Raw genomic sequence first — 26217 nt, forward strand, 5'->3', positions numbered from 1 at the left:
TTTCTGTGCCTCTTTCCTATTTTATTCTTTTTTGCCTACTTGGCTAAATTTATTCCCAGGTATTTTATTCTTTTTGGTGCAATTGTAAATGGGATTGTTTTCTTATTTTCTTTTTCTGCTACTTTTTTCTTAGTGTGTAGAAATGCAACAGATTTCTGTATATTAATTTTGTATCCTGAGACTTGATTGAATTCATTTATTACTTTTTAAAAAAAATTAATATTTATTTATTTTTGAGAGAGAGACACACAGAGTGCAAGTGGGGGAGGATCAGAGAGAGGGGAGACAGAATCTGAAATGGGCTCCAAGCTCTGAGCTGTCAACACAGAGCCTGATGTGGGGCTTGAACTCACAAATGGTGAGATCAGATCTGAGCCGAAGTTGGACACTTAACTGACTGAGCCATGCAGGTGCCCCCATTCATTACTTCTAATAGTTTTTTTTTAACAGAGTTTTTAGAGTTTCCTATAAGTAAGTATCATGTCATCTGCAAATAGTGATAGTTTTACTTCTCCTTACCAATTTGGATGCTTTTATTTCTTTTTCCTGTTTGATTGCTGTGGCTAGGACTTCTAGTATTATGTTGAATAAAAGTGGTTACGTAGACATCTTTGTCTTTTTCCTGATTTTAGAGGAAAAGATTTCAGTGTTTCACCATTGAGTACGATGTTAGCTGTGGGTTTTAAATATATAGCTTTTATTCTATTGAAGTATGTTCCCTCTAACCCTACTTTGTTGAGAGTTTTTATCATGAATGGATGTGGAATCTTGCCAAATGCTTTGCCTGCATCTGTTGAGATGATCATATGGATTTTATCCTTCTTTTGGTTAATGTGATGTGTCACAATGATTGATTCGTGAATATTGAACTGTCCTTGCATCTCTGGAACAAATCCCCATTGACTGTGGTGAATGATCTTTTAATGTATTGTTGAATTTGGTTTATTAATATTTTATGGAGGGTTTTTGCATCTGTCTTCAGCAGGGATCTTGGCCTGTAGTTTTCTTTTTTCTTTCTTTTTTTTTTTAAAGTTTACCTATTTATTTTGAGAGAGAGGGAAAGAGAGAGAGAGGGAGAGAGAGAGAGAGAGCAGGGGAGGGGCAGAGAGAGAGAGGGAGGTAGAAGGAATCCCAAGCAGGCTCTGCATCAGTAGTGCAGTAATGCAGTTGAGCCTGACATGGGCTCAAACTCTGAACTATGAGATCATGACCTGAGCCAAAACTAAGAGTCAGACACTTAATCAGCTGAGCCACCCAGATGCCCCTGTTGTTTTCTTTTTTTCGTAGTGTTTTTGTCTGGATTTGGCCTCAGGGTAATGCTAGTTTTATAGAATGAATTTGGAAGCTTTCCCTCCTCTTCAATTTTTTTTTGGAATAATTTGAGAAGAAAAGGCATTAAGTCTTATTTCAATGTTTGGTAAAATTCACGTGAGAATCCATCTGGTCCTTGTTTCTTGAGAGTTTTTGATTCCTAATTCAATTCCATTACTAGTAATCACCCTGTTCAAGTTTTCTATTTCTTCCTCTTTCAGTTTTGGAAGATTGTATATTTCCAGGAATTTATTCATTTCTTCTAGGTTGTCCAATTTGTTGGCATATAATTTTTTGTAGTATTCTCTTATAGTTCTTTGTATTTCTGTGATATCAGTAGTTATTTTTCTTCCTTAATTTTTGATTTTTATTTGAGGTATCTCTTTTTTCCTTGATGAGTCTAACAGTTGGTCAATTTTATCTTTTCCATTATTTTTTTAGTCTCTGTTTCATTTATTTCTGCTCTAATCTTTATTATTTCCTCTCTTCTACTAACTTTACTTTATTCTAATTTTTCTCATTCCTTTAGGTGTAAGGTTTGATTGTTTATTTGAGATTTTCTTGTTTCTTGAGATAGACCTGAATCACTATAAATTTGTCTCTTAGAACTGCTTCTGCTGTTTCCCAGAGATTGGACTGTTGTGTTTTCATTTTCATTTGTCTCCATGTATTTTTTGATTATTTCCTTTGATTTCTTCATTGACCCATTGGTTATTTAGTAGCATGTTGTTTAGCTTCCATATGCTTGTGTTTTTTCCAGTTTTTTTTTCTTGTAATTGATTTTGAGTTTTAGACTGCTGTGGTTGGAAGAAATGCTCGATATGATTTCAGTTCTTAAATTTATTAAGATTTGTTTTGTGGCCTAACATGTGATTTGTCCTACAGAATGTTTATGCATACTCAAAAAGAATGTGTATTCTGATGTTTTTGGATGGAATGTTCTGCATGTATCAAGATGTTTAAAAAAGTTTTTTTTTAACGTTTATTCATTTTTGAGAGACAGAGACAAAGCATGAGCGGGGAAGGGGCAGAGAGAGGGAGACACAGAATCTGAAACAGGCTCCAGGCTCTGAGCTGTCAGCACAGAGCCCGATATGGGGCTTGAACTCACAAATTGCGAGATCCTGACCTGAGCCGAAGTCGGACGCTCAACCGACTGAGCCACCCAGACGCCCCTGCATATGTATCCAGATGTTAACCAGGTGTTAAGTTCATCTGGTCTAATGTGATATTCAAAGCCATTGTTTCCTTGTTGGTCTTCTGTATGGATGATCTATCTATTGATGTAAGTGAGGTATAAAAGTCCCTTACTATTTTTTTTAAATATTTATTTATTTCTGAGAGAGAGACAGAGTGTGAGCAGGGGAGGGGCAGAGAGAGAGGGAGACACAGAATCCAAAGCAGGCTCCAGACTCTGAGCTGTCAGCACAGAGCCCAATGCAGGGCTCGAACTCACGAACTGTGAGATCATGACCTGAGCCGAAGTCGACGCTTACTGGCTGAGCCACCCAGGCGCCCCTAAAGTCCCTTACTATTATTGTATTACTGTCAATTCCTCCTTCTTTACCTGGTGAATTTATCATCATCTAACTTGTTTTATTATTCTTTTTAAAAATATTTATTTAATTTTGAGAGAGGGAGAGAGAGAGAGAGAGCACATGTGCACATGAGTGGGGAAAGGACAGAGAGAGATGGAGAGAGAGAACCCCAAGTAGGCTTCATGCTGTCAGTGCAAAGCCCCGTGTGGGGCCCGATCCTACGAACTGTGAGATCATGACCTGAGCTGAAATCAAGAGTTGGACGCTTGACTGACTGAGCCACCCAAGTGCTCCTAACTTGCTTTTAATTTATTTGTTGATTGTGTTACTCCCCTTGCCCTCCAACACACACTAAAATACAAACTCTGAAAAACCAGAGCTTCTGCTGAAACATGGTAGATACAATAATTATCTCTTGAATCAGTAAATTATTTCATATATGATGTAGATGCCAATGAGGTAGGATGTAAGCTGAGAAAATGGAGATATTTCAGAGTACTGTTTTATATGTTTTTAAGATTCTGTGTAATTCTGGGTTCTTATCTGGAGATTAAAATGGAGTTTTAATGAATCTAAAACATTCTGTAGACATAGTGAGATTATCATTTGCTTACCAAAATAGGCACAATATTCTGTGTAATAGTCAACATTCTAAATGTTAGTTTCAAAAATTATGTGACTACATGCTGAATGGTTGGCATTTTGCAGAATTCTGTGAAAGATGAGTGTTAGAGAAAATGAGGTCACATCAATATTAATTTTTCCATATCCAGCTTTGAGTAAAGCATGTGTATGTAGCACACATGATACCTGTTTTGAGTAAAATTGTGATACATGACAATTGTGGAGTCTCTGTGTCCAGAAATAGATCTTAGTAGTGTTACTGAGGAAGTCTAAGGGCACCTGCATGCTTGTAAAATGGGAAAATCCATTTTTGGGTTGGCCCCTAATTTGGAAGTTACTCTTACTATCTAAAAGAGCAGAACACAACACATCCATGGCCATAACTGAGGTCAGAATTTAGAGCAAAGGACAGAACCAGACACAACTGAGAACCAGCAAACATAGAACTCTCTTTACATCAAAAATGTGGATGGAGCTGGATTCCTGTAGACAAAAGGAAGGTCCACCCCCTAACACAAAATATTGTGCCACATATCTCCCAGAGAGTAGTTAAGGAAAGCAAAGACATCTTGGGAATTCCGCCATCACACAGCTGTGTATTTCTGATGAAGTCATATGTGTAGCCTGAGAAATTTCTTCAAATAGAAGTATAGAGATCCCAACACAAATCAGCTTTGGGCAAGAACAGTGTGAGACCCACCAGTGAAGATCAGTAGAATCAAGATGCCTGAAGAGATGAGAGATCTGGCTGGACAGGTCTGTTTAGCCTTCCTTGGAAACTGGAAATTAATATTTCAATTTATATCATTTGTGATTTGCTGGATATAACGGTTTTCAAGTGAACTGTGTATCGTAATTTTCATTTTGTATTTCAGACTTATTTATTATTAACTAATCCTATGTGGTCATCCTAAAGATCCAACTTAAAGAACTTTCTTTGCTCTGGCTAGATATTTGAGCCCCCTGGGGTCTTGTAGCCAGCATTTCAAGGACAAGAGTAGGCAAAGAAGACAGGGCTTCTCATGGGGTGCTATTTTACAGAAGCTTTTTTTCTTTGGGGATAGTATTAACATTATATAAGCAAATTAACAAATCTGTCATGTAATGAGTCACAGATATTCAGCATGGAGCTTGGTGGTGTTTGTTTTTCAAAATGTATGCCCTATTTCTATTCTTTTATTTAAATTATTAAGTGGGTATTCAATAATTCTGGCTAGAAGGACAAAATATGTTCTCTTTTATGACAAAGAGTGTTAGCAGAGAGAGAATCACTCCTTGGGGTTGCACAGTTTGGTCATGTAGAAATTGATGAGGCAAAAAAGGTGAATCACACCTCAGCTACTAGATTAATGCATCAAATTAAACGTTACTATTCAGGAAGGCAGCAGAAAGAAACTGCTTCCATGGTAACTGTTGTCATAGTTGTATTTTTACTCGTCTTTCAGAAAATGTATGAAAGCTAAATAATATAGCTGTAGTGATGCTTTTAATGATTTGCCCATTTTCAAATAGCAAGAGCTCTGGAGGCTTATGATTTCATCTCTCTCTTGAGTTGGTATTGTCAGCTTCATATCCAGCAAACATCAATCACTAGGGGTAAATGTGTGGAAGGCAATCCATAGAAATGTCCAAAGATGCTTTGTCACTGAAGGTGTATTTTTTCCAGAGTTCTCCTGGGTTACTAAATGATCACCCAGGAAGATCTTAGTGTGGTTCTATAGGGCTAAAAAAAGACCCCTCCCAGGTATTTCTAGCTTCTCTTCTTTGGCTGGCCATGAGGAATATTAAAACTACATTTTTAGTGGAGCGCCTGAGTGGCTCAGTCGGTTAAGCGTCGACTTCGGCTCAGGTCATGATCTCGTGGTTCGTGAGTTTGAGCCCTGCGTCGAGCTGTCAGCCCTGAGCCTGGAGCCCGCTTCAGATTCCGTGTCTCCCTCTGCTGCTTGCACTCTGTCTCTCGCATTGTCTCAAAATTAAAAATAAACATTAAAAATTTTTTTAAAATACATTTTTAGTGCAACTACCTCATGATTTATAAACTGGAATATCTGTTTGGATTATCAATACCTGTTTTTCCTCTTTCTCTTCAGGATCTATCTTTTGTCTGTATCAGATTTAGAGAGCACTTCAAACTGAGTGACAGTAGGTGAGAAGAAGGAAGATGAAAAGTGGATTCTCTTTAAAACTGGTTTATTTAGCAAAACACTCTTGGAAAAGATTTGGTCAGATGTTAAACTCAACATGGCATCCTTTTTTTCTGAATTGTCAGACTGGATAGTTGAATGTTGGCTAGATTTCTTTCAGAATGGAAGTTCTACCTTTCTTGGCTAGGTTGGCTAAGGGAACAAGGTCAAGCAATGACTTGCCTCCGTCACCGGGAGAGGCTGATCAGTCTGTGGCCTGTGAGGACAGTGTGCTTTGCTGTTGTTGTGGTGTTGTTTCTGTAATATCCATCAAGGTTGGGATTCCAGCTTTCTAGTTTAAGGCTAAAAGATAGATTGATTACAAAATACATTGGTATATTTTAGACTTGTGTGTGTTCACGTGACTTACTGATCTCGTGAAATGCTTTATTTTATATTAAACTGCCATGTTTTGATTCCGACTACAATTCAAACTGTAGTTTCATGTTCCAGAATGGAAGACATCCTGTGTTTTACTTTAAAAGCATGTTTCTTAGGTCTCTGTTTGTTAGCAAACACTTAGAAACACCTTGAAATTTCATCCTGTTAAATCAATTTTAGGGCTACCTGAATTCTAGCTATGTTTAAATGCCAAGAAAGACTTCTCCAGTAAGCTTTTCTCAGCCCTCTCCAGTCCTCAGGATTCTGGCTCCTTATATTTAAATGTACTTGTTACCCATACCATACAATTGTTAACATTAGATTGGGGAATTAATTGTGCTTAAGTTGTATGTGGCATCTTTATGGATACTATTCATCATTATTATTATTTAACTGAAGTATTTAACTGAAGTTTCTTATTCTTTGTGGTTTCTCATCTCATTCCCCTTACTACATTGTAAACTTTCATATAAATACTAATTCTTCTATATCTTTACATTTGTCACGGTATCTCCCACAACGTTGGGATTCAATGCAAATTTGCTAATGGGTTAACCAGTAATCCTGTGAATTGGAACATGCTAGAAGTAAACATGATAATGTTCTCTCCCACAAGCTACCTATTTAAATGCATCTTGGGAAGAATTTTCAGCAAATTACCTTAATTTGCAAAATTGCCTTCATGTAACGTTTGCAGCTGTTCCACGTCTCAGGAAAATGATTCATATTATTTTAAAGACACAGCAACTTGAACAAAGTCAAAGCATAATGACACGACAACTTGAACAAAGTCAAAGCATAATGCCTAATGGTAATTAGCAATAAAAAATATTAAATTTGTGAATTTTGCAGAGGATAAATGCACACTGGATTTTCTAGAAGGTGGCCAGCTATATTGGGAAGGAACTTTTAAGGTGGAGCTGACTGATAACCTTTCCAAAACATTAATGTAGTTTTCTTCTCCCCCCCCTTGTCCTTCAACTTTGCCCCTTCTTCCTAAATTATTGAGCTCTTTCTATGTGGCCAAACTTTTCTAGGAACTTCCCTCATACTCATCCTGTCGGTAAGCTATTATTATTTATATTTTAATGACCAGAAAACATTGAGGTTGGATGGATAAGGACTTTTGGCATAACTTGGCACTTTTTCCTCACTGAACTGAAGCCAACACTTCATCTTTCTTCCTTTGATGTGTGACCTTGAACAAAAAAAATCATTTAACTTCTGTGTGCCTTCTAAAAATGTTTTTCTTCTACAAAAGGGCAATCACAATGTCTGCCTACTAAGTCAACTGCACAGGGTACCATATTATTCTGATTGGTCGAGATAATTAAAACACAAGGAATATAGGGCGTTGTTATTTTCATTATATAAAAGTCTTGATCACATTGGTGATCACCAGTGTGCACACTTAGGATCAGGGGTTGGAACCAGATTATAGTTAAAATGATCTATTAGTGTTTCCTTTTGAACATTCAAACTCCTAAGATATATTTACATATTTGAGTTTTTACACTGTACAGGAAAAAGATCCACAAGCTAGATTTCTGTGTTTCTTTAGCTGTGTGTGGGATAGACCCAGATGCGTTATTTACAGAAAAGCCTGTGTGATCTAAAGAAGGTGATGTATTTTCCTCAAATGTATTCCAATTTAAACTAGATAGTTTATTTCTTATTGGAATTTAATTATTCAGGTTGCTGGATTCTGGGCCTCCTGTGACACAGAAGAGAAAACCACTCTGTGTAACCCAGTGATGCAAGGCTGCATAGCAAAGCTTCTTCCTTCAACCACTCAATCCGTTACAATGAAGCAGGCTCCTTGTAGGATATGATTGTAGGGGAAAAAACTATAAGCAAAAACATAAAGGATGAGAAGAATATTTCCTGAAAAACTTATAGTTTTTTTTAAAGTTTATTTATTTATTTTGAGAGAAAGAGAAAGAGAAGGAGAGAGAGGGAGAGAATTCCAAGCAGGCTCTGCACTGTCAGCGTAGAGCCTGACGTGGGGCTTGAACTCACGAACTGTGAGGTCATGACCTGAGCCAAAATCTAGAGTCAGATGCTTAACGACTGAGCCACTCAGGTGCCCTGAAAAGCTTATAGTTAATACACGCAGATGCAGACCCACACTCGCTATGAATATAACATTTTCGTGAACATAGGACGAGCAATATTATGGCAATGAGGGACATAAAAATAAGAAAGAAATTACCTCCAGTGTCACTAGTAATCAGCTATTTAGCTGTTTTACTCTTTCCATGATTCTTTGCAGTAGAAAAGACAGTTTATTGATCCTGGGTTCCTGGGTTCTAACTCTAATTACAACATTTTGATTTCTCTAGCACCTTCTTTCCTAGAAGCCCACAGCTCTCTTCTTTAGGAAACAGAGCTGGAATTATCCCACAGCTCTCTGCTCGGGACTGCTTCATACTTTCCAGGGCTTCTGCAGGCCATTTGGAAAGCATTTGTTTGTCTTACTGATATGCCGCTCCAGACAGGTTTTCTTCATTACTTCAGTGAGTGTTTCGCTAAATAAACTGAATATATCTTAAGAGCAGGGTAACTTCTTCCAAACTTTCTTCTGTTTCCCAAACCATATACATTACAGAGCATATTAAAGTACATTACCCGCTCAGAGGATGCTGTGATGGACAGTGTAGAGACCTCAATTCAAGTAGCTCCCTTTCTACTGAATTATGACATTCAGTCTCAAAATATTTTCTGAATTCAGGGAAAGTTTAAACTTTCCACTTCCTATATTTAGTTTCAGTTATGTGTACGAGTCCTTGCCAAGTAGTGAAGAATATTGATTGAATACTCATTATGTGTGAGGCATTTTTGCATGAAAACATACATACTCTGGAAATGTCTGATTTCTATTCTAGAAGTCGAGAGAGTCATCTTTTTCTCTTGTCGTCATGTCCATATTAATGTTAACTGTTCTAGAATATAAGTCCCAAGAAAACGTAACTATGTATCTTCAGCTTATGTAATGTACATGATTGCTCAATATCATAACATAGCTCGCTAAGACGCAAAACCAGTCTTAAGACGCAAAACCAGTCTTCACTGAGGAACCTGACAGTCTTCCAAAGTTATTTAATACGATACCATTAGGTGCCATCTACTAAAAAGAAAAAAAAAACCCTAGAAATACAAAAGCACATTGTTAAATGTGTAAATTGTTCTTCAGTGAAGGAGGTTTGTGTATATAATTGAGTTTAGTTGTTTTTTGTTTATAGAGTTCCTGTAATTTCACTGTTCCAGATTCTGAGTCAAAAGAAAAATATCGAAGTGCTTAGGCAACAGCTGTTTTCAGTCCTTCAGGGTGTAATTCTGAGCCCAGGGCTATGCTTATTCTTGTCGTGAAATGATGCTCTTTGACTGTAAAACCCTGCATTCTTTCACACTGCTTTTATAGTGACTGTCCTTGTAAAAACAAGTGTTAATCATCAAGTCTGTTTAACAAATATCCCAAAGGAGAAATAATCCATTACGACCTTATGTGTGGTTCATGAACTTTTCTCTAAAGTATATCTGTGATCCAATTTTGTATTACTGAACACATTTCTAAACCTCACTGTATGGTTCCTTCTTTGTAAAAAAAGTCATGTGTTATAAAACCTTCTACTCATCTTGGCCATTCTTCTGATGTTTCTGTCATTTGAAAGAAGGGGGTTACTATGAAGTAAAAACAATATCCAAAAATGTAATTTGTAGAACAATAATGATGAGAACTTGTTTTACCTGATTTGAAAACATAGTTTAATTGGACAATTTTCAAAACTGTATAGTATTTTGTAACATAAAAAATGATCAGTTAGTTGATATGGAGTAGCAGAGATTCCAGTAGTTAAAAACTATTTTAATCATGTTTCAGACGGAGCAGAAATTACAGAATGATAGGGGAGAAGTAGCATTTGTCAGGTACTTATTTCGATATAGAGAAGAATCTGTACTCTGTACAAATGCTGAATGTATAACAATGGAAAGAGAAATGGAACATAAGAAAAATAATGTATACCATTGTATTGAAATTCCTTAAGATGGATACAAATGTATTAGATGAATATACCAATTCTATTTGATATATGTACAAGGAAAATGAATGCTTGGGGAAATCTTAAATCATTTATAGGAAAATGTGCTGCTTCTTTGCATTAAAATAAGTTAAAATGTTAAAACATTCTTACTGATAAAGGTAATACGATCAGATATTTTCTTTCCCCATGGAGAAACAGGGATGTTGTTGATGGCACTGTAAGTGTTTCAGTTGTGGACAGTAATCTGTCAATATGATTTAGTTATAATATCTTCGTTGATGATGGTGGTGGTGGTGACTGGGCATGTGCCAGGCACTGTGCTGAGTAAGTGGGGGCACATTTGGAGGAATGCTTGCTGTCTTGGCCACAGGTATGTCTGTGTGACCAGACATGTCATTGAGCATGTCACACAAAGCCCCACAGTCTCTGGAGCACCTTTTCAGATTCATTGTTTGACATTTCCTTCAAAAGCTGTTTGTTTGTTTTTTAAGTTTACTTATTTTGAGAGAGAGACAGGGAGAGAGAGTGAGCAGGGGAGGGGCAGAGAGAGGGAGAGGCGGAATCCCAAGCACGCTCCGCACTGTCATCGCAGAGCCCGACACAGGGCTTGAACTCACCAACCATCAGATCATGACATGAGCGGAGATCAAGAGTTGGACGCTTAACCAACTGAGCCACCCAGACGCCCCCTCCCCCAAAACTGTTTTTTTTATAGGACATATTAATTTTTTAAAAAGTAAAAAAACTTTTTTTCCATATTCATTTTTTACTCTATTGTTGTAAATGTTTTCCCCCATGCCCTGAATGTCTTCTCTTCATCTGGCAGGTGGATTCTTTTTCATCTTTTGGAATTTTGTTCAAACTGCACCTGGTCAGTGAAGTCTTGGTCCCTGTGGCACCTTAGACCCACCGAGGCTGGCAGGTCTCCCTGGAGGGGAGGGGCTGTGTTCCAGTCATCCTTATGCACACAGTGAGACTCAACACCTGTGTGGAGAGTGAATGAATAAAAAAAAAAAAAAAAGGAAAATCCCAATAGTAATATTATTTGCCCGCTCTTTCATTAAATTCTGTTAAACTGAATCTTATCACATTGACTCAGTATAAGTTTATTTAATCCTAGAACTCCCAACAAGGCTATAAAATGGGGTAAGCAGTTATTACCAGCTACCTTATCGTACAACAGGCTTCTGTTGGGGTTTGTACTTGTCTCGTTGCTTATTTGCTGTAAGATGAGCCTTTCAGTGGTTAATGTCAGGTTCTTTTAAGTTGCTTAAGGCAGTAATTTATCACCCTTTTTAGGCCAGGGTGGCATTAATGAACTCTTCTCTCTATTTAATATTCTTAATAGAAAATATGCTTAAGGGCCTATCTTTTTGTAAATTTAAATCCAACTTAGTTAACATATAGTGTAATAGTGATTTCAGGAATAGAATTTAATGATTCATCACTTACTTATAACACCCAGTGCTCATCCCAAAAAGGGTCCTCCTTAATTCCCCTTGCCCATTTAGCCCATCCCCCAATCACCTCCCCTGGAGCAACACTCAGTTTGTTCTTTGTATTTAAAAGTCTCTTATGGTTTGCCTCCCTCTCTGTTTTTTTTAAAAGAAAAATTTTTTTAATGTTTATTTATTTTTGAGAGAGACAGTCAGAGCATGAGTGGGAGAAGGGCAGAGAAAGAGGGAGACACAGAATCCAAAGCAGGCCCCAGGCTCCGAGCTGTCAGCATAGAGCCCGACGCTGGGCTCGAACTCAGGAGCCATGAAATCGTGACCTGAGTTGAAGTCGGAGGCTTAACCGACTGAGCGACACGGACGCCCCTCCCTCTCTGTCTTTATATTATTTTTGCTTCCCTTCCCTTATGTTCATATGTTTTGTTTCTTAAATTCCACATATGAGTGAAATCACATGATATTTGTCTTTCTCTGACTTATTTCACTTAGCATAATACACTCTTAGTTGCATCCATGCTGTTGCAAATGGCAAGATTTCATTCTTTTTGTTTGCCAAGTAGTATTCCATTGTATATATAAACCACATCTTTTTTATCCGTTCATTAGTTGATGGACATTTGGGCTCTTTCCATACTTTGGCTATTGTTGATAACACTGCTGTAAACATTGGGGTGCATGTATTAAGAGCCTATCTTATTCTCAAGAAGAAAGTTGTTTTTTTCCTTTAAACTTTTGGGACCCAGAAATGAAAAAATTTCCCTTGTATGCATTATTCATCAAAATCTTCATGCAAAAATTAATGCTTCAAGACACAGAATGAATTTAGAATAAGAAGAATATGGTATTTATGTCAGGAGATGAAGGTTCTGATGTAGATGACCGAGACCTCAGTTAACAAGACAGGAATTTCTTTCTCTGTCATGTAGTCATCTGGATGCAGGAAGAGCCCGAATCAAATATGATGACCGTATTCTGCATGGTTGTTGGGGGTTTGGCGAGTTGTGCCAAGGTGTTAGGTATTTGGGCTCCTTGTTTCTCATTGCTTTGTATTTCAAATTTAATACTTATTAATTTCATTTTTATTTCATGTTTTGATTATTATTTTTAATTTTTTAAATATTTATTTATTTTTGAGAGAGAGAGAGAGAGAGAGAGAGAGAGAGTGCAAGCATGAGTCGGGGAGGGGCAGAGAGAGAGGAAAACACAGAATCCAAAGCAGGCTCCAGGCTCTGAGCTGTCAGCACAGAGCCTGATGCAGGGCTTGAACTCACGAACTGTGAGATCATGACCCAAGCTGAAGTTGGACGGATGCTTAACCGATTGAGCCACTTAGGCACCCTATGTTTTGATTATTGTAGTGATTATGCGGTTAGCAGTTGTGCTTGACTGGAAGTAGAAGTTATGGTTTATAGTATTTTATGGGTTTGGCGTGGCAAAATAGTCCTGACAATAAATATTTGGCTTAGAAGTTCATATGTTTTGAGGAAGGGCCAGTAATCTCCAACTGTTTGCAATACCCTTGTGATACAAGTTGTCCAGGCTGGGATGGAAAGTGAGCCCACATCATGGTGCAGAGTAGAAGCAGATGAAGTGTTCCTGGAGCCCTGAGGATGAAGGGTTCACTTCCAACCTGCGTGTGAAGGAGGGCTTCGTGGAAAGTAATGCAGTTGGGCTGCCCTTGAAGGATGAGTAGGGTAGGATGAAGACAGAGAGGAGCATGGGTGGTATTGCCGGGAGGGGTCGGGGAGGGGAGAAGGGGAAAGTACCAGAGCAGGAGGATACAGTGTCTGGTTGCCATGCAGGTAGCACTTCACAGATGGTTTGTGACACCACCGTGCCTGAAGAATGGAGTTTGTAGGAAGGATGTTTTCAAGCAGGGAAGGGAAGGGAAGGGAAGGGAAGGGAGTATAGATGTTGCATTTATTCTTGTCTTTAAAAAATTTTTTTTTCTTGATGGAAGGATAGAGGAGAATTTTATCTTGGGTAAGACTTTAACAAAACTCCATTGATTTGTTAACTTACATTTTTCGAGATAATTCTGTGAGCTAAACTAATCTTTAACCCCTAGTACATATGACTCCTGTTTAGATGGGATTATTGTTGTATTTTGAGTTAAGGCACAGTAACGACAGTATTTGTTCTTTTTTCTTTAGGTGTATTTATTTATTTATTTATTTATTTTTTGAGAGAGAGAACATGCATACCATCAGGGGAGGGGCAGAGAAAGAGGGAGAGAGAGAATCCCAAGCAGGCTTCTCACTGTCAGCGCAGAGCCTGACTTCGGGCTCAATCTCATGAACTGTGAGATCGTGACCTGAGCCAAAACCAAGAGTTGGACGCTCAGCCCACTGAGCCATCCATGTGCTCTAGTAATGACAGTATTTGTAAATGTGTGACTTTTTCAGGGGGACATACACTCTGAGGGTTCATGAGGGGCATGGGTCTAAGTGCTTTCTGAAGTTAAAAGGTTGTGGGTTCGCATTTTACTGCCACATTCTGCTGATAGATCATTTATAGAAAGTTCTAGTATCTGATGAAGAACAGAGTGCTGACATGAGTTTTCACTTAGGTGTGCAGAAAGAATTGGTTAGCTTTGTGCGCAAAATAGGCTGAAATCCAGCCTTAATTAGTCAGACGTTTGCATAATTCATCGCAGTCACTTTGAAAGTCCAGCTGAATATGCTCTTGATTTTGATCACAATGGGTTCATTTTAAAGGACCGATTGTCTTTTATTAGTTCCGTGCTACACAGGTGTTTATGTCTTCCAAGTAAAGCCATGACAATGCACCTAGTATCCTTTTAAAGAAATGGATTGTTACACAGGGATCCATAAAGAAGTGCATCAATCCATAAAAATGTTTTTCTTATTTAATATCATTGCTACCAATCTAATCAGCTTTAAAGACAGGAAGGTAAGCTAAGTTTGTTTCTGTCTCTTTGAATCCATAGGCTGTCCATCTGGCCCAGGCAAGCTTCCAGATTGAAGCCTTTGGCTCCAAATTCATTCTTGACCTCACACTGAACAAGTAAGTGTTTGGTTATAATCCTGTTAAGAAGCAAGTGCAATAAAACTTTACTTCATGATAATGGTTTAGTCAAAATAGTGTCTGTTGTTGAAGCAATTGATATTTTTTAGCTGACTATGTCATATTGCACTTAAAGAAAAATATAAAAGTCTGAAGTGAAGTCTGTCTTTTTTTCTTTTCCTGAAAGAGAAGGCATTTAACATCTAACTTGTTAAATATCTCCAGTAGAGTACTTACATATTATGATTTTAAATGGAATAAGTCTTTGAAGTAATGCTAGTTAATCAGTGTTAACTATGGTCATTACTATATATAGGAAACGTGATGAATTACTGACTCAAGTATAATTAGACTTCAGTCTAGAAATTTCCATTTTACTTTTCATTATGCAATTCACATGACTTCTATATGAAGAACAAAGAAAATCATGACTTGCGATACCTATTTTGAGAAGGTTCTTCCTTTGTAATTTTCTCTAATACAGGTTTTTAGAGATTGGTCCTGATGAAAATCCACCCAGTTTTTCTCTGAGCATGTGTTTATGTTGATATTTAAATGCCGTTTCCCAAGTTGGAACCAATTGTACAGATATCTTTGTACAAAGCATGAGCAAGCGCTATTTACTGAAGCAGGCCTCTTCAGCCTCTAATTGAGCTAGCAGTGAGCCTTTCTTGGGTGAAGGAGATTTCCTGTATGGTTCTCTTCAGCTGAGGGAACCAGGAGCTCCAGTGAGTATTTTAAATTCTCCTCAGTATCTTGACCAGAACTGAATCTTTGCCAGAAAGGTACCACATAAGGCCATCAGACACTGTAATGTAGGCAGCCGCAGTCAATATCTGAGAAATTGCAAAGGAATATATAGAACAACTATTAGATTTCTTATATGCCAAATTCTGTGAGCTCGGCAGAAAAAAAAAACAACAAAATAAAACGCAGAGTCAGCTTGGGTGTTCCTTACTCAAGTTTTGTTGCAGCTTTAAGTCAGAATGAATCAGCAGAACTCAGTTTCCGGTGGTAAAGCTGTTGCGGGTTTTCTTCTTTGAGTCTGCTGAGCATTGGTTGAGTGCCTTTTCACCCCGCTGTGTCAGCACTGTCCCTGCCTAGGAGATTTGTCTTGCCAACTCTTAGACTGTGTTGAGTAGCGAAGCATGGCTAATTTTAGTTTGTTTAAGGTCCTCTGTTCCTTTAACTCTTACTGCAATGGAGACTGTCATTCCAAACTGAAGGGTGGTCATAGCAACTGACATTGCCATGTATTTTGAACATTAAAACGGCCGCGACATGTCACGGCCACGACAGAGCCTCCCAATCGAATGACTGAAGAAGTCTCCAGTGGACTTAGAGATCTGAAAACACACGAGAAAATCATTTACCAGTAATATTTAACATGCAGAGTAACCAAGTTGAGCACCTACTGTGAGTGGCCCTTGCCTTGAGGAGCTTCTTGTTTAGTCCAGAAATGTTGATAGGTAAATATACAATTTTAGAAGAGTGTGAAATTTGCTGTGCTAGAGATAAACGTGGAGTTCTGTGGTAGCACCAAAAAGGCAGCTCTTCAGGCGGGAACAGTGTGGAAAGGCATCCTGGAAATGGTGACAGTTGAGCTGAATCTTCTAAGACAGGTGCTAGTGAGGAGGAGAGTTGTTGGGGAGAGGAATAGGAGAGGAAGAGGAAATGGAGAATTGTGTCTAGACAATTCTTAGTGTGTGCTAAGGAGCCAGGCACATGCAGCTGTGGGACATGTTAAGGAAGCATGAGACTTTTATTGAACTTCATGGTAAATTACAAGGTTGAGGCAGAGGGAGATGAGTCAGAATAGGTAGGCCCAGGGACAGCTCAACTCATGCAAGATCTCGTCTGTCATGCTTAAGAGCTTGGCTGTTATCCTCTAGAGTCTGAAAAATAAAGTAAGGGAATAAACTGAAGTTCTGTTCTTAAGAAGTGCCCAGAGGCATGGAGAGGGAATGCTCTCAAGAAATCTTCAGTTGATAAAAATCTTCAGGATTGCTTTGATATGGATGACAAGGCAGAAAGAAGAGTTAAAGTTAATAGGTGCCTTGATCAGATAGCTAGGTGGAAGGTATCCAGCAGAAATGGGCAGCACAGGGAACAACTCTTTAAATGGTGAAAAGGATCTGAAGTCAGAATAGACATAATTTATTTGAAAGGTTTGGGACATATATGGGGCCATGCCTAGGAGGTAGGTGGAAATAACAATCTGAAGCTCAGGGAAGAGATGGGGGCTGGAGATAGTAGAGAGTTATTTCCATATAATGTTAATGACAAGCATGGTTGTGAATGAGATTGCCCAGGGAAGGTAGGTAGAATGAGAACATAAGCTGGAAAGACAGTTAAGAGTTGAGGAGAGGAAGAGGAATCCACGAAGGGACAGAGAGTGAGTGTTCAGAGAAATGGGGGGAGAATCGGGACAATGATTAAATTGAGAGTTTCAGAACAGGAAGATGTGATTTATAGCCTTACATGAAAAGGATCTAATGAGATAAGGAGCCAAGATTACCCTCTGTATTTATCCATTAAGTATTCACTGGTCTGAAGACAGTAGTTTCAGTGAAGCTTTGGGGGCAGAAGCTAGGTTACGACTGGCTGGAAAGGACTGAGAGGAGGTGATGTGGGGACAGCAAGGGCCCACCGAGGAGGTCTGGGTGAGAGGAAAAGAGAACGAGAGCAGTGGCTAGACGAAGACACTGGGATCAAGGGACGGGCTGGTAGGGGTAACACAGCAAGTTGATAGGCTGAGCAATGGAGCTGGAAAGAGGGAGAGGTAAAGATACAGAAGAGACAGGAGATAATTTATGGAGCCAGATCTGAGTGAGGACAAAAGGGAGTGAGACCAGTAGCACAAGGGCAGCGTGTAGTTGTGAACCAGGAGGGACAGTTCATTCCCAACTTATGGGCGTGTGCAGGTAGAGATTGGTTTGCAGGTGAAGGGGTGACATTCAGAAAATGCCTCTCTGGAGAGTTCCTTCTTGGGGACAGCATTATCTGCCATAGGAATTGGGATAGAGAGGAGGGGTGGGTTGGGCTTGAGGAAAATGACAAAAATTTAGGCTCATCGCTGGGAGGAATGGGTGAGGAAGCTTACCAAGGTCATGTTAAAGAATGTGTGAGCGATTGTCATTAGATATCAATCATGTGTTACGTGTCAATCTTTGAGTCGTTCTTCCCGATGGTGTTCTGTTTTGTTTTCCTTAACCTGGGGTGCTGCATCATTGCAGCATGTGAGGGTAGGAGGGGAGGCAGATTGTAGCATGGATCAGGGTTCAGATTTTCTGGTGGTAGCACAGGTGAGGAAGAGTGGAAGCACAGCTCTTTGAATGCTGGTCAATAACGGGTGGTTAAGTACCAAGATCCAGCCTGGCCAAGGAGGGAAATGATGTCAGGAGGAGGCTTCGGGACTGGACTGGGAATAACTGGAGGTCTCTTTATACGGGGAAAAGTAAATCAGTGGGAGGGAGGCCATGAGAGCTGTACTCGTGCAGTATCTCCCCCGTGCAGAGTCTCGAGCCTTCTGATGCAGCTTTGAGTATGCGCTATGGGTATGACTTAGAGATGCGAGGGAATTGTGTCAGGGTATGACGTGTGCAGGCCAAGGTGGGTCGCTAATTTAAATGACTTTCAATGGCTGGGATTAACTAAAAAGTGTGATTCATGTTAGAATAAATTAAAGAGAATTTTTTGATCAGTCATGGAGGAATCAGAAGAGCTTTTGAGGAAGGAGGGATCTCCATTTCCACCATGGAGTGGTCATCACCACACTACTTACAACAATTTGAAGTGTCAGAGCATGGAAAAGGGAAAAGGTACGTGGCAAGTTCATGGGCTCGGGGAAGGAATAAAAGCATAAAGATATCAACATAAACTAATCAAAGTGGTGGCCGCAGAATCTAAGTGGTGAATGAGCTCATCGGGCCTGGACTGCCAGCTTGTGAAGACTACTCCAATGTGGGTTCCTGAGAGGAGAGTGTTTTTGAGTCTGTGCTTTTATAGATTGAAAAAGCGAGGCCTTGGCTTACTGAGGCATCTCATGGCAGAGATGTGTGTTTTATTGGTTTGTTCAGCAAGTGTTGAGCAAGCATCTGTTGTCTGCCTGGGACTCCTGTGGGTGCTGAAGCCGCTGAGAATAGGATGGGCGGGGTCCCTGCTTCCGGCCATGGAGCTTTGTTCACTAAATAAAGCTAGATCACATGTGATCACGGGGACTGCAGGTAGGGGTGGCCAACATGATTTGGATGTCACAGAAGCCAGAAGGTCTGTCAGAGGAGGAACAGTGAGCTGAAACCTGATTGTCAAAGATGAGCCACCACCGAAGCTGGAAGGCTGAGGACAGTGGGGGCATTAAGTGCAGTGGGGGTAGACTGAGGAGATGAGGTCAGAGAGGAAGCCATGAAGCCAAATCGTGAAGGGCCGTCATCTGTGGAGATGTGTTTGATGGGAAGCTATCGGAGGGCAGCAAGCATGGATGTCACACTACTGGAGTTACATTTCATTTAGCCAAGAATCCTAGTTGTGGCCTCAGAGGACTTTTGGTCATTATCCTTTTAGGATACTTCCTTTTTCAATTTTGTTTTGTTTTTCTTCTAGGATAACTTTTTCCAAGTTAAGAATGTTTTAAAAAGCTTACCAGATTGAATGCTTAACGTGTATTGATCCTTGGAAGTCCTAGAGTCCAGTGATTGTCTCCTCCATACGTGTGATTGGAATCATGCCAAAGTCCATATTACCTATCAATTAGATTTGCTGGTGTGTTCAATAATTGTTTATAGGGAGTAAGAGTGACCAGAGCTGCATAATGGTTGAGATCACAGTTCTGGAATCATATAGACACGGGTTTGAGTCTGGGGACTATCATTTACTAGCCATGTGACCTTGGGCAATTTTCTTTGTTTTTTGTTTTGTTTTTGTTTTTTTAATGTTTATTTATTTATTTTGAGAGACAGAAAGAGAGAGAGAACAGGGGAAGGGCAGAGAGAGAGAGGGAAACAGAAAATCCCAAGCAGGCTTCACATTGTCAGCATAGAGCCTGATGCAGGGTTCGAACTCACAAACCATGAGATCATGATTTGAGCAGAAACCAAGAGTCAGATGCTTAACCAACTGAGCCACCCAGGGGCTCCATTTTTTTTTTCACAGCAGTTTTTTTTAAGGTTTATTTATTTTGAGAGAGAGAGAGAGAGAGAGAGAGAGAGCACATGCAAGTGGGGGAGGGGCAAAGAGAGAGGGAGAGGGAATCCCAGCTAGACTCTGCACTGTCAGTGCAGAGCCTGACGTGGAGCTCAGACTCATGAACCACGAGATCATGACCTGAGCTGAAGTCAGATGCTTAATGGTAGACCCTGAGGTAAGGATTCCAGGAAATACCTTCAGGGTGTAAGGAAGTGAGACGTGGAAGAGAAAGGAAGCCGAAAAAAATGCGATTTCCCACTGGGGCTCATTCCTGCTGAGGAACCTTGGGCGTTGGGTGGATTCTTCTTCAGAATGTCATCCAACTGAGTGATGAGGAAGCTGGGGTTTTGTCCACCAACTGCCAGTCTGTTGTTGGTCGAGGGCTGGTTCTGTCTGGGGGCAATAACTCGTGAGTACTTCCGCTGCCTCCTCTTGGAGACAGAAAAATGCCCAGAGGCCAGGAACCTAGGTCTTCCCAATCAGCTTCCTGCCACGTGTTGACGTGGCTGCTGAGGGCCCACGGGTGGGACAGGGCAGAGTCTGCGACACACGCTTTTCACTTGGGAAGATGTGGGAGGGAGAAAATCTCATTGCACGCAGGAAGGTGGTGGAGTAAAGGTGTGGGAGTAGGAAAGCACCAGATTCCTGTTGGGAGGGAGTGAGAACTGGTGAACCCATCACTCAACGAAGCTGGAAGTGTCAAGGAGCAGATGGAAGGCGATCTCTTTGTTTGGACTCATTGGATTCTAAGTGGGAAATTTAGTCTCTTTCAGCTCTGCAGATTTGGAGATACGAACTTCAATTTGGTTTGTAACAAGGAACGTGGGGAGCAGAGACAGGCCTCCTCCTGTGCCATTTGCCTTCTGCGAGTGAGTAGGACCAGGAGTTAGGAACTGTGGCTGGAGAAGAGGGTACAGCAGACGGCCTGTACTCTAGCTGAGATGAGCTGTTACGGTCTTCCATCTTGGCTTGTAAATTTGCAGGACTTCTGAACCGAGATCGGCTGGGCCAAGTGTGCCAGTGCTAGCCCCCCACTCCTGTCCTACTTTCTGCTCATCAGTCTGCTAACTCATAGGCTAAATGCTCTATTTCCTAATTTTCAAGGTCTGCAGAAGGAAGCCTTTCTACTACAGTGGCCATGATGGTGACAGACTGAATGCTAAGCCCTTTACCTATTTTCTCCTATTCAAATTCCTTTAGAACCCTGTGAGGAAGATGTGATTATTCCCATTTTCCAGCTGAGCAACTTGAGGCCTGGTAAGATTCAATCACATGTTGGGACTAAGCATGGGCCCTTAGTCTTGAGTCTTCTTCTGTGTCTGCTTTGACCACAACACTGGACTATCAAATTACAAGCAAGCTGGGCATAATTCTAACGATTGCTCATCTGTTCACATAAAGTGGGGAAAAAAGAATTGAACTATTTTAGTCAGTTTTTAACAATATAAAGAAAACACACAATTCTCCAATAGGATTTAAAATAATCCTGTTTGTTGAGCATGCCATCTGTTGTGGGCTGAACTGTCTTCCTCCAAAATTCCTGTGTTGAAGTCCTAACCCCCAGTGCCTCAGAATGTGACCAGATTTGGAGAAAAGGACTTTAAAGAAGTAATTAAGTTGAAATGAAGTCTTTAAGGTAGGCCCTAACGCAATATGACCAATGTCCTTATAAGAAGAAGAAATTTGGACACAGACCTATGTGTGCACAGAGGAAATACCATGTGACGACAGTGAGAAGGTGGCCGCCTGCAAGCCAAGCAGAGAGACCTCAGAAGAAGCCAGTTCTGCCCACACCTTGATCTTGGGCTTCTAACCTTCAGGACCAGGAGGAAATAAGTTCCTGTTGTTTAAGCCACCAGGTGTGGTACTTTGTTATGGTAGCCCTAGCAAATTAATATACATCCTAATGCATTTATTGCTTACTTATTGTAGTGAGACATTCAGCATTAAATGTTGCTGTTTGTTGAACGGGAAATCTCTCATAGCTAATAATCCTATAATTTCCATGTGCTGTTTTGAGAGATTATGGTCTCTTTTGCATTTATAGAAAAGGAAAGGTTAAATTATTTTGGTAGCTTTGAAAGAGTTTCTGTGATGGTAAGGAAGCTTGAGAGGCAGAGATTCCCCAAAGTTGTCGTAAGTATCGATTGCCACTATGTCATGTGCAATATGATGTAGGTGAATATTGATTTTCATACGTCCTAGAGGCCCTAGAGTATACTAAAGTTTCCAGTGCTGTGGGGAATGAGGTGCTGTGGGGTATTCTCCCCCCCACCCCCCCTTTTTTTAAAAATAAGGCTTATTTATTTATTTTGAGAGAGAACGAGAAAGTGTGAGAGAGAATCCCAAGCATGCTCAGCACTGTCAGTGAGGAGCCCAGTGCGGGCCTCGAACTCATGAACTGTGAGATCATGATCCTAGTTGAAATCAAGAGTCAGATGCTTACCTGACTGAGCCACCCAGGTGCATCCTGCCTTTAAGGCATCCTTTCCTGTCTGGCTCCAAACATTTTGATTCTATAGTGCTGGGTGGCTCCTCTTTTTGCTGTATTTTCTCTGATTAGGTGAGGACCTATCAAATCTCCCTTAGGCATTTCTCGTTGGAGAGTCAACCCTATATTGGATGCTTTGGATGTTATAACTATCATTTGCTTTTGATGACCCATCTTTATGCTGGTAGATCAGGTCCAGAAACTCTTGAAAAATGTATAATAATATAAGTATTGCCTACATATTAATAGGTTCTAGTTCTCTTTTTTAGGGTGTGTATCTGACCTACTTTCAAAATGGTTTGACAGTGACTTCCACAGTCAAACATAATAATAGCAGAAACATTAAAAATAAAATCCCAATGAAACCACTGGCATTTATGTACTGATTCTTTATTTCCATAGGTAGACATGATTTAGTATAACTCTTGGGTAGTGAACGACAATGGATGTTTGCCCTCTAACTGTAGTAATTATGAGACTTCCTTACCCCATGCCCTCTTGCCTGTCGACAGTAATTGTTATGGGTGATGGGACCCAGGGAAGTTTTTTTTTTTTTTTTTTAATTTTTTTTTTTACGTTTATTTTTGAGACAGAGAGAGACAGAGCATGAACGGGGGAGGGTCAGAGAGAGAGGGAGACACAGAATCTGAAACAGGCTCCAGGCTCTGAGCTGTCAGCACAGAACCTGATGTGGGGCTCAAAACTCACAGACTGTGAGATCATGACCTGAGCCGAAGTTGGTCGCCCAACTGACTGAGCCACCCAAGCGCCCCTGGACCCAGGGAAGTTAAACACCAGACTGAGAAAATCAGAAGGGCCATAGAAGCTAGGTTTAGGCTCTAAGTTCCAAGATTGTCCAGAAAGGAGAAATCTGTGGCTATCGTCTCTAGAACCACAGAGAAAAAAAAAGTCATCTAAGAATTTCTAGCAAAATCAAAGGGCTCTAATTGTCCATGGAATCACAATGCACTGCTTATTTAATCTAGGAAATAGAAGATATCTAGTGAATTAAGAGACCATGTCTTAACTAATGGATTAAAAAAGACCCTTTGCAGGTATCCACCCTAATGCAATGTGGGGAAATAAAACTTGAACTTGGTTCATTCTTCAGACCACTTCTTTGTCTTTTTAATTTTTTTAATTTTTTTTTAAAGTAGGCTCTATACCTAATGTAGGGCTTGAACTCAGCACCCTGAGATCAGGAGTTGCACGTTCCACCACCAAGAGCAAGACAGGCACCCCCATTTCTTGGTCTTTTGAAGACAGATAAATTTATAAAAATTGCAGCAGAAGTTAATCTTGACAAAAAATTGGAAAGCATTGAGGATTAGATGATACCAAGCATCTGTGATGAGTTAATTATGGTAGTTATTGAATTTAGATCTTACTTTTCTGACAGGTGAGAAAAGCCACATACTGGCATATGTAATTACCATTATCTGATAAAAGAAGTTTGTCTGTCTGGAGATATAAACATTTTCCTGTCAAAGAGGAATTTATCCCTTTCGCTCTGATACTGGCAGGACATTAGGTAGCATAATGGTTAAAGTCTGCAACCACGGTTTTGTGAATGATCAGAAACGTTACACTTAGATGGATGTTTTGTTTTGACACTCTGTGCCAGCCAACCGCATGAAGTTCTTTCCAGCCTCAGTGGATTGATCAGTAGATTTCCATGGATTGAAACCTTTACTGAACCATTCCAAGCACTTCTTATTCCAGAAGTGTTTATTTAGTACCTGTTAAGTGCCAGACACTGTTAAAGCCACCAGAGAGAAATCCTTCCCTCATGAAGCCAATGGAACAATGGAGGAGAAAGAAATCTACAGCCATTTAAATGACAGTCTGGGATGTACCATGGTGGGAGAAATAAAGGATGCTTTTATCACACATAGGAGGGGTGGGAGGAGATAGGGAACTAAATGTCTAAGCTCAGATGTAAAACTTCAGAGTTGGCCAGACAAAGGTTTGAGGGTTAGAGCGTGAGAGCCTGAAGAAGGTAAGTAAGAGAGGTGAAGTATGGATTGAAAGAAAAGGCAGGCTTGGCGAAGTTCACAAAATCACACAGCCAGTAAGCGACAGAGCCAGGATCAGAACTCAGGATTGCCCAAAGTCACAGCCTTTGAGAGCTGAGACACTTTTCAGTGATGAAGGAATCCCACTGAAGTTATGTGTGAAAAGTTCTATAAAGATGAACCGAGGATGAATAAATTTTGCATCACTTGTCTTTTACATCTTGCTTTACTTCCAGTACTACTCTGCCTTGTATAAATCTAATGCTAAGCAATAATTCTACTAAAATTTTCTCTTATTATTGTAGAGATTTATATAAAGTAACTGCTTGACATCAGATAAAAGGGCTCATTAAGATTCTTGGCTATCATCTGCCGCCAGTAAGAATTGTGTTATTTCTACAACCATTGTTTTTGATGATTCGTAGACTGGCGTCATCATTTACAGTCGTTTTCCCTAATCTTTTAAAATTAATTGTAATATTAGAATCCCCAATATTAGAATCCTATCATTTATTATGATTTGTTTATAAAAGTGATCTCTTTAAACAATCCGTTCTAATTCATCTTCCATGATGATATACACGTGCTTTATCATTTGGTTATGTGTAAAAACAAACCAGTATAGGCTTTTCCATAAGACCCTTTCTGCAAAAAGTTTCAAGTCCTTATTTCAATTAAGATATTTTTAAAATGAAAACTATATTTATCTTTCTTGTAGGAATATTTTTCAAATAAGAGGCAGAAAATCTCTAACACATTGTAGAGTGCACATGCCATTTCTTCTTCCTTTATTTTTTGCCCAAATGACTTCACACGTGCAATAAATCAGCCTAAACTATGTGACAAGAAAGATTTCACAGCATAAGGACAAGACTATGTCTCTTATAAATCCCTAGAATTTCTTAGAGACTTAATTGTGTCTGAGCCTCTTCCTCGTTACTGTTAGTATTTATGCATTAAGCACAGCCTGACCTGGTACTTGACCCTAAGGAGATGCCTTGCTCTTTAAAGCTATTCAGATGATGGTAAAGGGTTTCTTTATGTGACTTCTAGCGCTTGGCCATCCTTGCTCTGTCTCTCTGCACGACGCTAGTTTAGGGGGAAACAAAGCAGAATAAGATGCAGCTTCTTTAAGGAGCTCATAATTTAGGTGAGATTAGGGAAAGCTGCACAGAGGAAGAGGTACTGAAGCTGAATTTTGAGGAAGGAATAATTCAGGGATCAGTAGATAATACTTTTGGATGGGGGCGGGTGGGGCAGGAACTCTTTTGAGCACTCATTCTTACTGGTGAGTCAATGTTTTTGATAGGGAATGTTCTTCACTGGATACATATGAGTGATGGGCTGTTAATACAGGGTAGTTATTTTGAATCTTTTCCTTGCTAGTATCTGTACCTGATACAGCGTTGTAGCCAGTGGTAGTTTTCTGAGGTGTAAAAATGAAGTACTGATATTTTACCGACGTTAAAAATACATATGTGCCCTTTTCTCATTAGGAAGTTTAGTTAACTCTGTTCCTAAGCGATCGTTAATGTGCTCATGACTGAATGTAAACATTTAGTGACAGCAATGCTTTGAGAAGTAAATAATATATCTGCCTTTTCATCCAACTTTGTGTCCTTTCGACTTGGAGAACTGTAAAAAAAAATGAACCAACTGCGCGACATTATTGGATATTCTTTTTTATGAAAGCAGTTTGAGGCAGGGTTTTCAGGTCTGTGGATTAAGGGAGGCAAGCGTTCCTGCACTCGGCACCATCAACAAAATGCCCATACTGCATTTCCCTTGTTCTGACTTGATAGCTCTCCTCAAGATACGCTGTTCGGAAGTGCTCTTTATGATTAAAAACTGCATAACTTGTTTAAAAAAAATTGTGTGTGTGTGTGTGTGTGTGTGTGTGTGTTTTCTATGCAGGAAATTCTATTTTCTTCCTGTAAGTCCCAGTGAGGAAGGAAGGTTTGCTTAA

The 26217-nt window shown here is 39.8% G+C and overlaps 1 protein-coding gene across 15 annotated transcripts in view; it reads left to right on the forward strand.

Moving 5' to 3' along the window:
* The window catches only part of ADAM23 (ADAM metallopeptidase domain 23), a 318624-nt gene that overhangs the window by 153612 nt on the left and 138795 nt on the right, over positions 1 to 26217 (forward strand). For all 15 annotated transcript variants that reach the window (XM_042995172.1, XM_042995171.1, XM_042995173.1 and 12 more), the window contains one exon: positions 14485 to 14561. In XM_042995172.1, coding sequence (XP_042851106.1) covers positions 14485 to 14561 — 77 coding nt within the window. The remainder of the gene's footprint in view (positions 1 to 14484; positions 14562 to 26217) is intronic.

This window comes from Panthera tigris, chromosome C1 (assembly GCF_018350195.1).
Source record: "Panthera tigris isolate Pti1 chromosome C1, P.tigris_Pti1_mat1.1, whole genome shotgun sequence".
Classification (NCBI taxonomy): Eukaryota; Metazoa; Chordata; class Mammalia; order Carnivora; family Felidae; genus Panthera; species Panthera tigris.